General features: G+C 42.9%; 1 protein-coding gene across 1 annotated transcript in view; it reads left to right on the top strand.

The window, feature by feature from the left end:
* Positions 1 to 8,078, top strand: part of TDRD15 (tudor domain containing 15) — a 65,153-nt gene extending 57,075 nt beyond the window's left edge. Inside the window, exon 6 of the mRNA XM_044289324.1 lies at positions 7,865 to 8,078. Within this exon, the coding sequence (XP_044145259.1) occupies positions 7,865 to 7,866 (2 nt within the window). The 3' untranslated portion in view covers positions 7,867 to 8,078. The remainder of the gene's footprint in view (positions 1 to 7,864) is intronic.
* The last annotated feature ends 5,488 nt before the right edge of the window (positions 8,079 to 13,566 follow it).

Here is a 13,566-nt window from a genome sequence, read left to right as displayed (position 1 = left end):
ACGGATGGCCCTCAGCAATGCTCATTTGAGAGCACGCTGCTAAGGGACTTTTCAGCCCAAGTTTTCTACCATAAATAAACATTTTCCCTAAATAAAGTATAATGCGCAAATGTTCTTCGTCACTGTCCCTACACATTAGAAAAAAATAAAACAGCAGTTGCACTTAACAACACCAAATGTGAAAGAGATCGCTTTTGGCTCAGCAACGGCCAGAGTAGCGGTGTAGTATACATCACATGACCACTGAAGCCAGTTGCTCAGCAGTTTAACATTGAGGACAGTGATTGGCTGCAGTGGTCACTTGCCATACAGGGTTGGTGACGTGCAGGTGTTCGGCACATAACCTTTGCTGCCAATTAGTTATACCTTGTATCTACTGCACCTGAATGAACCTGAGCTGTGGTACCCTGTAGGTGAATGGGTTTCTGATATGCCCTATGCCTCCTGAACTTCTAGAACCCCCTTCCCTTCTTCCTTTTTTCATAATTACAGTATTTTTCACCCTATAAGACACACACTTTTTTTTCCCCCACAAAAAAGTCGGGGGGGAAATGTCAGTGCGTCTTACAGGGCAAATACTAATGAAAGCTTTAATTATAGAAGTGCTCATTAGTACAAATGGGATCGGGAAGTGGTGAATACAGCACTCCTTGTGCTAGCTTTGTTCACACTGCTCCCTGGTCTTCTGCCGGCTGCCGCACCCTGTGCTGCGACCTGCACATAATGTAAGGATGTAGGCGTGCTCTGTGACCTCACACTGTAACATTTTAGGTCACAGTGTGGAAGGCAGAGCACTGGATCTCAGGAGGGACACTGCCGTTTGGAACAGGAGAGGGGAGTTGATTTTATTTTTTTTATATTTTTTTTTTTAATCCAATGCCTGATTAATATTGGAGGTCTGATCTGAGGTTTGGTTGGGGGTCTGATTAACATTGGGGTCTCTGATCCAGAGTCAGAGCTGGGGTGTAATTAACATTGATGGTCTCATCTGAGGTCTGTTTGAGGGTCTAACGGAACGGAAAGCCAAAACGCGAGTGTGAAAGTAGCCTTACTTTGACAGTTGTAAAGCATTTTGGGTTTTCTGGAGGCTATATTATTTTGAATCGCCATTATTGACCTGCATGTGAAAAAAGGTTTAAGTACATAAGACAGAAAAACAAGTACAATAAACATTATAGACTATTTCACTGGCATCTTATGCCCAGTGCTGGGCTCAGCCAGTCCCACTGTTTACTTGATGGTCAGGGTCCACTCATCTTCTTTCCTCTCTGTGGTAGACCTGGCTGCCGGAGTCTTCGATGTATACTGCAGGATGTGGCCTGCATTCTCTTGGGAAGGCCTCCAGGCCTGTTACAGGTCCATCTGAAGCAGTCTTGGCACCAGTGCCTCCTCCTCTAGCTGTACTTACTGGAGCTTCTGGCTGTCGTTTATTATGAAGGTGACCTCAAGTCGTGTCGAGGATTCATAATTCAGTGCACAGTTCACTTAAAATTGCTGTCCTAGCAATTCTCCACAGACTAGGCCTTTATGATTTACCATTTGTCAGGAGAAGCTCTAGCCCTGGCAAACCCATTGTGGGAGAGGAGTGATCCGATTCTGAATAATCTTCAAGAATTTCTGTATACGTTTCAGAGTTTTTGAGAAACCTGAGCGAACTTTTTCCGCTGCCTCTTCTCTACTGAGAGGGGGGGGGGGTACTGTCAATTAAAATTAAAGTTGGTTAGTTGTGACATTCCATCTACTTTGGAAGCCTTGATTTCCCTTGCTACCTGCACTGACCTACAGTTCTGGGAGCGTGCCAGAGAGGCAGGTCGTGAGATTAGACATTTTCGTCTGGCACCTACATTTCAGAGACAGCAGTCACCTTCTTCTGTTTCTGCTGCTGCACCAGAGCCTATGCAGGTGAACAGCGTTGGATTGATGAAGAAAAAGCATATGTTCAGGCGTTCCAACAACATGTGTATGTAATGTGCAGATAAGGAGCACTATGCCCATACATGTCTTCTCAAGCCAAGAAACTTCAAAGCCTGGGTGAAGATCATTCCTCTGCTAGGTTGACATTACCCGGCTTTTCTGGATTCTTGTTCGGCAGGAAACTTCCTGCATCAGGCCTTGAGAAGCCGTGCCTGGTGAATTCTCTCGATGGGAGGGCTCTCACTGAGTCCTTACAGTTTGTCACCGTGCCTTTGGTTTTACAAATAGGTGCACTCTACTTAGAAAAGATCTCCATGCTTGTTCTTCTGAAGTGTCAATTGCTCTGTTACTGGGACTAACCTGGCTCCGCCTGTGTTGCCCTGTCCAGGATTGGAATTCTGGACATATTCTACATTGGAGATCAGCCTGTCATTCTGGATGTATGACTTCTGTACCGCCTGCATGACTTCCTCCAGTACCCCAAAACCTGCAAGAGTTACCAGCCTCTTCCCATTGTCCTTACGATTGTCCAGTCGATTTAGTTCCTGGGACCACACCTCAGCGAGTTTGTGTATATCTGTTATCCTTGCCTGAAACTCAAGCCATGTCTGATTGCATCAAAGAAACTCTAGAGAGCGGATTCATCCTCAAATCTTCATCACTAGCTGGAGCTGAATTCTTCTTTGTTAAAAAGGATGGGTCACTCTGAGCCTGCATAGACTATTGTAACTTAAAAAAAAAATAACTGAAAAAAACAAAACAAATATTCTCAGCTGTTGATCCCAGAGTTTTGAGGTGCCAGGATCTTCTCTAAGTTGGATCTGTGTGGAGCCTACAATCTGATCCGTATCTGCAAAGTCAGTGATTGGAAAACTTATTTCAATACTCATGATCTCATGATGGCCACTATAAGTATTTAGTTATTCCCTTTGCTCCAGCAGTCCTCAAGGAGTTTGGGTATGACATCTTCCGGGATCTTCTGTATATTTGTATTGTAGCATAACTGGATGACCTCTTGATTTTTCTCTCCTGATCTAATATCTCATTGTAAGCATGTCCATACTCCAGCATTTAAAGGAAAATAGACTAGCAAAATTTGAAGTGTGTTTTTAAGAGGATCTCTCTTCCCTTCCTTTGTTATATTATTAGATCCTGAAAAATGATCTGCTGTGTAGTTCTCAGCCGTCTTGCACATAATCCAACGATTCTTGGGCTTTGCAAACTATTATAGACAGTTTATTCCCCACTTTTCCATAAATGTAAAAATCACCTCTCTAAACCGCAAGGGATCTGATGCCATAAAATGGACACCAGAGACAGATTTTGCTTTTCAAACCATGAAACAAGCTTTTACCTCTTCCCCTGTACTTCATTGTCAAGATATTACAAAAAATGCTTTCTGGAGGTGGATGCATCCTCCACAGAAGCAGGAGCAGTAATAATGCAGAGATCTCCTTTTTTTTTTTATAACTCCAGAACATAATTATTCCATTGGAGAGAGACAATTCTTGGCCATTAAGCTGGCCTTGGTGATGGGGCAAAATTGTTCATGAAACTGATCTTCCTTCTCCATGAGTTTCTTTGTCATATTGTTTCCGATGGGGGAGTGCAATTTACTTTGCTGTTCTGGAGAGCAATCTGTAAACTTCTCTGCTTACCATCCTCAGACCAATGGACAAGTGGAGCGCATCAATTAGATTTTAACTACCTGCACAATTTTACTAATTCTCATCAGGATGACTGGATCTCTTTGCTTTCATGGCCAGAATTCTCTCACTGTAACCATGCGAGTGAGTCTACAGGAATTTTTTTTTTGTGTTCTATATGACTTCCAAATCAGGGTTCCTTTTCCTGTTTCTGTTGCCTTTGGGGTACTGGCAGCCGACTCTTTAGTTGATAGTTTTTCTCAGATCTGGCAAGAGACCATGAGTAGGGTTGAGCAAACCCAAACTGCAAAGTTCGGGAACCCGAACCCGGGCTTTTTCATTGAAGTTCGTGTTTGGGTGATTTTTATTATTTTCCATTATAACATGGTTATAACGGAAAATAGCATTCTTAAGACAGATTGCTAAATAAAATAGCCATTGAGTGGTTCAATAAAAAAATACAAAAAAAAAATCCTCATCCACTTGATCACATAGCCAGTAATACTCTGCTTTCTGCAGGACCTGCGATGATGTCATCGTTATAACGAAAAATAATAAAGTAAAGTTCGGGTCCCCATTGACTTTAACCGCCTCCGGACCGCCTAACGCAGGATCACGTTTCGGAGGCGGTCGATTTGTTCCTCGGTGAGGCATCTGTGCGTCATCACGCGAGATTACGCACACAGCCGGCCCGCGCATGCGCATTGCGGGCCGTCAAAAGTTAAAGGAGTATTTCGTCACCAGCCTGCCAGCCAATGATCATCGCTGTCAGGCTGGTGATTTTCAAAAAAATGAATCAAAAGCCTTTTAACACCTTATATTTATAAATATAAGGTGTTAAATGGCTTCTGTGCTCCTCTGCTGGTCCTTTTCGTCGCTTGGTCCCAGAAGAGGAGCACAAATCACTGTAAGTACACCAAACACTACACTTAGCCCCAAATCACCCCGATTAACCCCTTGATCACCCCTGTCAATCACTAGTGAAAGGGAAAAAAGTGATCAGTGTAAACTGTCACATTTTTTTCCCACTAGTATTGACTGTTAGGTTTTAGGATAGTGTAGGCCCCTTTGTTAGGTGGTTAGCACCCAGCCCACCACACCGCAGTCGCTGATTAGCGTATCGCTAATCAGCACTGGTACTTTTATAGTATCTGTAAGTGATCAGAACTGATCACAGTCAGATCTATAATAGTATTAGTGTCACCTTAGCTCGCCCTCCACCCAAAACGCAGTGTTTGCCCGATCAGACCTGATCGGCTGCCCACACGTGCGTTCACCCACACCCGCCCCGCCGCAGTGACAAAATTTTATTTTAGTTTTTAGCACTGCACAATCACTTTTACACGCGCTGTGGCGATAAAAAAATCAGTTTTGATATTTTTTATCAATCGCAGCGTCTTCCAGTACTTCGCTAGCCTCCCATTTGTAAGACAGGCTTGCTTTTTTTCTTGGGTAGTCTCAGGGAATACCCCCTAAATTTAGTTGACCAAATGGCAAGTAAGGGGTATTCTTCTAAAGAGGCCTACAGGCTTCTGACCCAGTCGGATGAGGAATGGGAACCCTCATCTGACGAATCCAGCGGGTCAGAATGCGAACCTGTAGAAAGCAGTGGCAGTCTGACCCAAAGTTCGGACGATCAGGTTGAGGTCCCTGATACCACCAGGTGTACCCGGCCCCGTGTTGCTAGACCACAGGTTGCGCAGGATCCGCTTCAAGGGCAGCAGAGTGTGGCTGGCGCTGTCGGATTACGTGGTGAGGCATACACCAGCAGCGCAGCCCATCCTGGACCTAGTACCAGCACTTGCCATACAACATGGTGAAGTGGCGAGCACCAGAAGGGCAGTTGAAGCTGGTACGGTGGCACGTGCAGTAGTTCCCCCGTCGCAGCCACCACACAGACAGGCCCGTAGAGCCCCTAGAATCCCTGAGGTGCTGGCAAACCCTGATTGGCAGCCCCCAACTTCAGCCGCACCAGTAGTTCCCCCTTTCACCGCCTAGTCTGGAGTTCGGGTTAAGACAGATCGGATCGGCACTGGGATTTTTTGAGCTGTTCTTGACTGCAGAGCTCTTGGACTTAGTCGTGGCAGTAACAAATCGGTAAAAGGGTGAATACCAGTGGACCCCCAGGACATCACCCATAGGTTTAGCTAAACTGGTTTGTTGGAACAGTGGGTCCAGGCCCTCTGTTCGTAACAAAGACAGACTGATATAGAGCGAAAACCCTGCCCACAAGAACTTAGTCTGCAGTGTATTAGGAAAGGAGACCAGAGGCAAGCGTTGAAGTTTCTCAGATGATTGTGTAGTAGCAGCAGGGATATTGTAGGTTGCAAACTTTTCAGTAGAGAATGGTCTGACACCTACTGCTTGGGTACTTACTGTATTTTTCACCCCATAAGACATTTTTTTTTTTCCCCTGCGTCTTATGGGGTAAATACTAATGATGGCTTCCATTATGGAAGCGCTCATTAGGACTAGGAAGCGCTGAGGGCTCTGTACTCACTGCTTCCTGGTCCTCAGCTGTCAGCTGTGCTGTGGCTGTGCACAGTGTGAGGGTGCTCTGTATCGTTCACAGCACAGCCGACGGCAGGAAGAGTGCTGGAGGAGAGGAGCGGCAGCGTCTGGAGCAGGAGAGGTAAGTATTTTTTTTTTTTTGGTGGCTGACAAGAGGCATGAGGGCTGATATTAGGGCTAATGAGAGACATGGGGGCTGATGAGAGGCAGAGGCTGATATGAGGCAAGGGGGTCTTATCTGAGGTCTGATTGGGGGTCATTCACATTGGGATCTGATCTGTGGTCTTATTGGGGTCTTATTAACATTGTGGGTCTGATTGGTGGTCTGACCTGAGGTCTAATGATTAAATATTTTTTTCTTATTGTCTCCTCTAAAACCTAGGTGCGTCTTAGGCCCCTTTCATACGGGCGGGTATGATGCGCGAGTTGAACGCATTGCACCCGCACTGAATCCCGACCCATTCATTTCTATGGGGCTGTTCACATGAGCGGTGATTTTCACGCATCACTTATGCGTTGCATGAAAATCGCAGCAAGCTCTATTGTGCGTTTTTCACATAACGCAGGCCCCATAGAAATGAATGGGGTTGCGTGAAAATCGCAAGCATCCGCAAGCAAGTGCGGATGCGGTGCGATTTTCACGCACGGTTGCTATGAGACTATTATTATTTTATAACATGGTTATAAGGGAAAATAATAGCATTCTGAATACAGAATGCATAGTAAAATAGTTGTGATGGGGTTAAAAAAAAAATATATAATTTAACTCACCTTAGTCCACTTGCTCGCGCAGGCCGCATCTCCCCCTGTCTTCATCTTAGCTGCGTGCAGTAACAGGACCTGTGGTGACATCACTCCGGTAATCACATGGTCCATCACCATGGTAAAAGATCATTTGATGGATCATGTGATGACCGGAGTGATGTCACCACAGGTCCTGTTCCTACACAGCTAAGATGAAGACAGAAGGAGACGCCGGGCTGCGCGATCAATTGGATTAAGGTGAGTTAAATTATTATTATTTTTTTTTTTTAACCCCTCCAGCGCTATTTTACTATGCATTCTGTATTCAGAATGTATTATTTTCCCTTATAACATGGTTATAAGGGAAAATAATAGCAATCTACAGAACACCGATCCCAAGCCCGAACTTCTGTGAAGAAGTTCAGGTTTGGGTACCAAACATGCACGATTTTTCTCACGCATTACAATGTTTTGCACTCGCGCTGAAAAATTGTGCGTGTTCCCGCAACGCACCCACACATTTTCCCGCAATGCCCGTGTGAAAGAGGCCTTACAGGGTGAAAAATATGGTATACCCTATTTGCTTGTCTCTAATGAACATAAAGTAAGGATTCAGTACATTATAATGTAATGAACTTTAGTGCTAGGTAATTAGTAGGTAATTATTAATAAAGTAATATGAATTCAGATTTTCAAGAAGCTAGTCTTTGCAGGTAAAGCTTTGCTCATCTAATGTGTTGTCTTTTTATATTTCGTCATTTTTTCATATTTTTTTTTATACATGTAAGGCTGTTCACACCAGCGTTCAGCCTTTCCGTTCTCCTGCATGCAGGACTTTTGTCTCCGCTCCCATTATAGTCTATGGGGTCCGTAGGCTCCGCTCGCCTCAGTTATGTGCCCAATCCGTCCTTTCCATTCTCCTGCTCCTATAACGGAGCAGGAGAACGGAAAGGCTGAACGCTGATGTGAACGAGGCCTAACTTTTGTGTTTTTTTTTTTGTTTGTTTGTTTTTTTATCAACAATTCATGAAATTTGTGGTTTGTTTCAGGAATTTCCGGAGACTGTCAAAGAAGTTATTACACAAGTTAATTTAATATGAATGTTTCTGTAAAGGAAAGAGTGGAGTGATTGACGGGGCATACAGTGAAACAAATACTCGATTCCTTTCCAATTTTTTGCTGTTGATTATATGATGGACTAAGGTCACACATACATTTTTGCAGTTTAGTTTTGTCATGTAGTGTCTATGATCTTCAGTATTACTTCTGTTCAGCGTTTGTTAATAAATTGAAAATGTAATTGGCATGTAATAAGTTGCTTGTAATAAAGCTTATTATGCCCTAATTATTAAATGACTTACTTGGTTAGTGTGCTGTTTTACATAGGGACAAATGATTGTGTTCATTGTCTGGTAATTTACTAAGTTTAATGCCCCATGCCCACTATACCAAGTCTGTATGGCAGCACATAGACCACCACATGGTAAGATACAGGTTATGTAGGATGCCATATGTGTGGTGCACTCTACAATGTTCCATCTAATTGAGTATTGCACAATTTCATATTTCTTTTTTATTGTTACAGAATCTATCAGAAAAAAGCACGTAATCCTACCCATGATCAGAAGTTCTATTACTTCACCCTACAAGATGGTACTGTAATATGACTATGCGAATAAGACCTTAAAAGGGTTGTCCACAATTTTCTAAATGTGCCTAAGAGTAGGGAATGGGACAAAATAAAACAAAGCCGTATTTACATGGCCTGATGTTTCCGCCAATTATTTGAAATGCTGGTCGTTACGAAAACTCGATACCCGATAATCGTCCCGTGTAAAGGTGCCACTGGTCACCTGAAGAATGTAAGAAACGTTTTTCATCAGGTGAAATTATCTGAGGTGCGGACACCTCAATCATTGTTCCAGGACCAGGAACAATGATTTTGTATGATGATGAACTATAGTAGTGGCCATCAGTCACCCTAATACTGTGGAGGTGATCACTGTATGTAAATGGAGTGCTTCACCTCCACTCAACGAGCAGCCGATTGTCTGTAAAGAATGCCTCCTTCACGACAATCAGCTGCTCCTCACAGCATCTAAATAGGCCTTAAGTAATACCCAACTAATGCTCATCCAGTTCTGCAGCACTGATGTCAATTACATCGTTCTACATGGCCGCTGCAGCCAATCAATGGTCCCCTAGTACATGCAATGTATTTTATGTCATTGCATCTGGACTCAAACAAATCCCAGCAGGCGGGTTGGTTTCTCAATGCTTTATTAATCCATATAACAGGACGCATTTACAGCCTTCCTCAACTGCACATTAACAACTGATAGCATATGGTATTTATAGGTCTAGGCACGTGACGCCACCAATACATTCAAGCAGGAAATGTCATCATATCAAAATGTGTATAAATGGTACCCTTGCGAATATTACAACGGAAAACATCTTCCACTCATGATCGCGTTGTAGTAGTCTGCAAGAAAACATATAATTTTTTTTTATTAAAAACACATCCCTTCATAATCCCTATTGAGACCCTTAGGGTGTAAAGTGTCAAGGGTGTGTATCCAGAACGCCTCCCTTTTGAGTAGTAACTTTTTCAATGTACCCGCTCAATGACTTGATATTTCAATTGTGCTATGGAATGGTTGTGATGGAAATGAAACGGTATAGGAAATAGGAGATTTTTATTCCTAATTGTCGATTTGTGTTTGTTAATCCGATCCCTCACTTTCTGCATTGTTTCCCCTACATACAACATGCCGCAGGGGCACTTTATTAAATAAACAACATTAGTTGTTTCACAGGTATAATAACCTTTTGATTTTGTAAGATTTTCCAGTACGGGGATGTTGAAAATACTGGCCCTTCTGCACTTTGCTACATTGCATGCAGTGGAGACAAGGGAACGTGCCTCCTTTCTGGTTGGTGAGTGCCCTCTGCAATGGAGTCTTCTCCATCGTACCAATATCTGAGTGAACGAGATGATCCCTCAAACTGGGATTACGTCTATTACATAGAAGTGGTGGGTTCTTAAACTCTACAATAGTGGGATACGCCTTCTCCAAAATGTGCCACTGTTTACGCACCACATTATAAAGTTGGTGATTTAACGGATGGTATTTATGTATGAGCGCTATGCGTTCACTGTTTCTTGGTGGAGTTCGTATCCCACTAGCACCTTTTGCCATAGTTAGAACCTCCCGAGGGTAACCCCTCTCCAAAAACCGGGACGTCATCTCGTCCACCCTCATCTGCTGTATCTCCGGATCCTTCAAAATCTTCCTAACTCATGAATTGAGACTTTGGGACAGACCTTTTAAGAGAAGGAGGGTGTGCACTGCGATAATGTAGAATACTATTCCTATCCGTGTTTTTCCTATATAAATCAGTGCGCAAAGTCCCCCCTTCCTGTTTCTGTATTGTGACATCCAGAAAGTGTACAGATTTCTGATCCTAGGTAATGGTAAACTTCTTCCCAGACCCCATTCAGATGCTCAAACAACTGGAGGAAGAGCGCGAGTGGCCCCGTCCATACGCCAAACATGTCGTCAATGAACCTTTTCCACACCAGTGCGAATTTGGGTACAAAGCTCAGGGAATCATTGATGAGAAGTTGAGCGAATTTTTGGTCAATCATTCACCAGTGACACCTGTGTTTTATATATAACCAAAGGTGCATAAAACCTTGATAAATCCCCCAGGCCGACCCATTGTGGTTTCGGTCGATTAAGTGTTATCACCTTTGGCAATAGTTCTGGTAAAGGCGTTTACGCCATTAGTTAAGAACACCAGTTCTTTTCTTTTGGATACGTCTCATTTTTTACAGGTGATCAGGTGTTTGGAAAATATCCCTGAGGATAGCTGGCTGGTGACTATAGACGTGGTTAGTCTATACACGTCAATTGAGCACCAAAAAGGTATAGCGGCAATTACATCAATGTTACAGCAGAGTCATTACTCTATGGAACAACAGCGATTTTTGCTGGATCTGTTGACCCTAGTCCTCCATGAAAACCATTTCCTTTTTGGTAATCAATTTTATGTACAGCAGCGTGGGACGGCGATGGGCGCGAAAGTGGCCCCGCCCTACACAAATATATATATGTCGTTGTTCGAACATCACTTTGTATATTCTAATGAACATTACCAAAAATTTGTACTGGGGTGGAAAAGGTTCATTGATGACATTTTTGGCGTATGGGCGGCCACTCGCGCCCTTCCTCCAGCTGTTTGAGCATCTGAATGGGGTCTGGGAAGAAGTGCTAGTGGGATACGAACTCCACCAAGAAACGGTGAACGCATAGCGCTCATACATAAATACCATCTGTTAAATTACCAACTTTATAATGTGGTGCGTAAACAGTGGCACATTTTGGAGAAGGCGTATACCACTATTGTAGAGTTTAAGAACCCACCACTTCTATGTAATAGACGTAATCCCAGTTTGAGGGATCATCTCGTTCACTCAGATATTGGTACGATGGAGAAGGCTCCATTGCAGAGTGCACTAACCAGAAAGGAGGCACGTTCCCTTGTCTCCACTGCATGCAATGTAGCAAAGTGCAGAAGGGCCAGTATTTTCAACATCCCCGTACTGGAAAATCTTACAAAATCAAAGGTTATTATACCTGTGAAACAACTAATGTTGTTTATTTAATAAAGTGCCCCTGCGGCATGTTGTATGTAGGGGAAACAATGCAGAAAGTGAGGGATCGGATTAACAAACACAAATCGACAATTAGGAATAAAAATCTCCTATTTCCTATACCGTTTCATTTCCATCACAACCATTCCATAGCACAATTGAAATATCAAGTCATTGAGCGGGTACATTGAAAAAGTTACTACTCAAAAGGGAGGCGTTCTGGATACACACCCTTGACACTTTACACCCGAAGGGTCTCAATAGGAATTATGAAGGGATGTGTTTTTAATAAAATGTATATGTTTTCTTGCAGACTACTAAAACGCGATCATGAGTGGAAGATGTTTTCCGTTGTAAAATTCTCAGGGGTACCATTTATACACATTTTGATATGATGTCATTTCCTGCTTGAATTGATTGGTGGTGTCATGTGACTATACCTATAGATACCATAGGCTATCAGTTGTTAATGTGCAGGTGAGGAAGGCTGGACGGGCCGAAACGCGTTGTTATATGGATTAATAAAGCATTGAGAAACCAACACGCCTGCTGGGATTTGTTTGATTTTGGAATTGGGAGCCATCCCTTCCCGTGCAAGCGATATTTATTAACAGAGAGTGGTGAGCAGTCTCTTTTTTGATTGAATTGCATCTGGACTGGCTGGAACCATAGGAGCAGCAGAGGATTTAACAATTGAGCATTCATTTTTATTTTCACATTACCTACTCTGATATTTTTGAAAATCACAGACAAGCCCTTTAAAAGCTTGAGGTTCAGTGAGGGCTTTGATCAATTACATTTACAGTTATTCAGTAGTGAACAGGTGACGTGGCAGGCCAATCAGCTGAGAGAGAGGCCGCTGAACAATGTATTCTGTGGGCTGGGCAGGTTTATATTTAAAAGCGGATACAGCTTAGGAGAATAGAAAGTTATTTAAAAAAAAAAGAAGCTTTTGGTGCAAAATATATCATTTTTGGATGATTACTCAAAAAAAAAAAAAAAAAGTGTTTGGAGAAAGATACAGTTGTTAGCTCCACTGCTGTCTGCATTCTGCTAAAATACTTCAGCTATGGTTTTTGTCATTGGTCACCAGGATGAAAGATTGTTCACCATTCAAAATATCACCACATGGTGGCAGTACCGTTCTGTGTAGGCGTCCCTTAGGCTGCATTGTGGTATTAATTACAGTGACATGCCAAATGAAGAATAAAATAAAGGTTTAGAGCAAGTGTTCTTTTACCTAATGGACTATTTAGATTTAAGCGTGAATTTTGTGTAAGAAAATGGTTTAGTGACTTAGGTCGCTTTCACACAGTGTTTGGTCAGTGATTTACATTGGCGATTGTGATCCAAAGCCAGATGCGACTCAGGACAACATAGGACAGGTGAAAATCTTTCCATTATACCTTATGTCCGTGTAGGCTCCACGCCTGATAATCACTGATGAAACCTTGACCAAAGCACTGACTTGTGAAAGAGGCCTTAAGATGTTGGGAGAAAGACAGATCAGGCATAGTAGATTTTTATTTGCCGTATCCTCTTGAAGTAAATCCGCTGTTAGAGGGGTCTGCCAGCTGCACATTCTCCATTGAATTAAATTGTTTCAAGAAATGATCATCGGAAAGTTATGTCTTTCACATCCTGCACTAGTCATTACCTTCCTATTCAATGCTAAAATACTACTTACATTTTAAACCCATCGTACATGCTGCCTATAGGAGTCTGCGGAGAAGGAGAGAGAAAATGGAGACATGCAGAGATGCTGCTGCAGGCTCCGTTTTCTATCTCCCAGTGTTCATGTCACAGATTTACTGCTCATTTCTGCTGTATAATGTTCTCCATTCTGCTGCTGCTTCTGAGAGTGTGCTACAGAGACATGGGAGAGCAGGATCTCTGTGAGCAGTGTATGGGAGACATCATAGCAGCTATTTTTCATGCATTTGCTCAGGGAAATTAAAAATAGAACCTACAGATGGGGATCACTGGTGACTAAATTCAGGACACAAGTGATATAATGGCCAGATGTAGTGCTATTCCTCATGTGCACACAACCTTTTGTGAAAAGTCAACAAGTATTAGCACAGATATACA

The sequence above is a fragment of the Bufo gargarizans genome, chromosome 4, assembly GCF_014858855.1.
Source record: "Bufo gargarizans isolate SCDJY-AF-19 chromosome 4, ASM1485885v1, whole genome shotgun sequence".
Classification (NCBI taxonomy): domain Eukaryota; kingdom Metazoa; phylum Chordata; class Amphibia; order Anura; family Bufonidae; genus Bufo; species Bufo gargarizans.
This window is presented reverse-complemented; position numbering and strand designations above follow the sequence as displayed.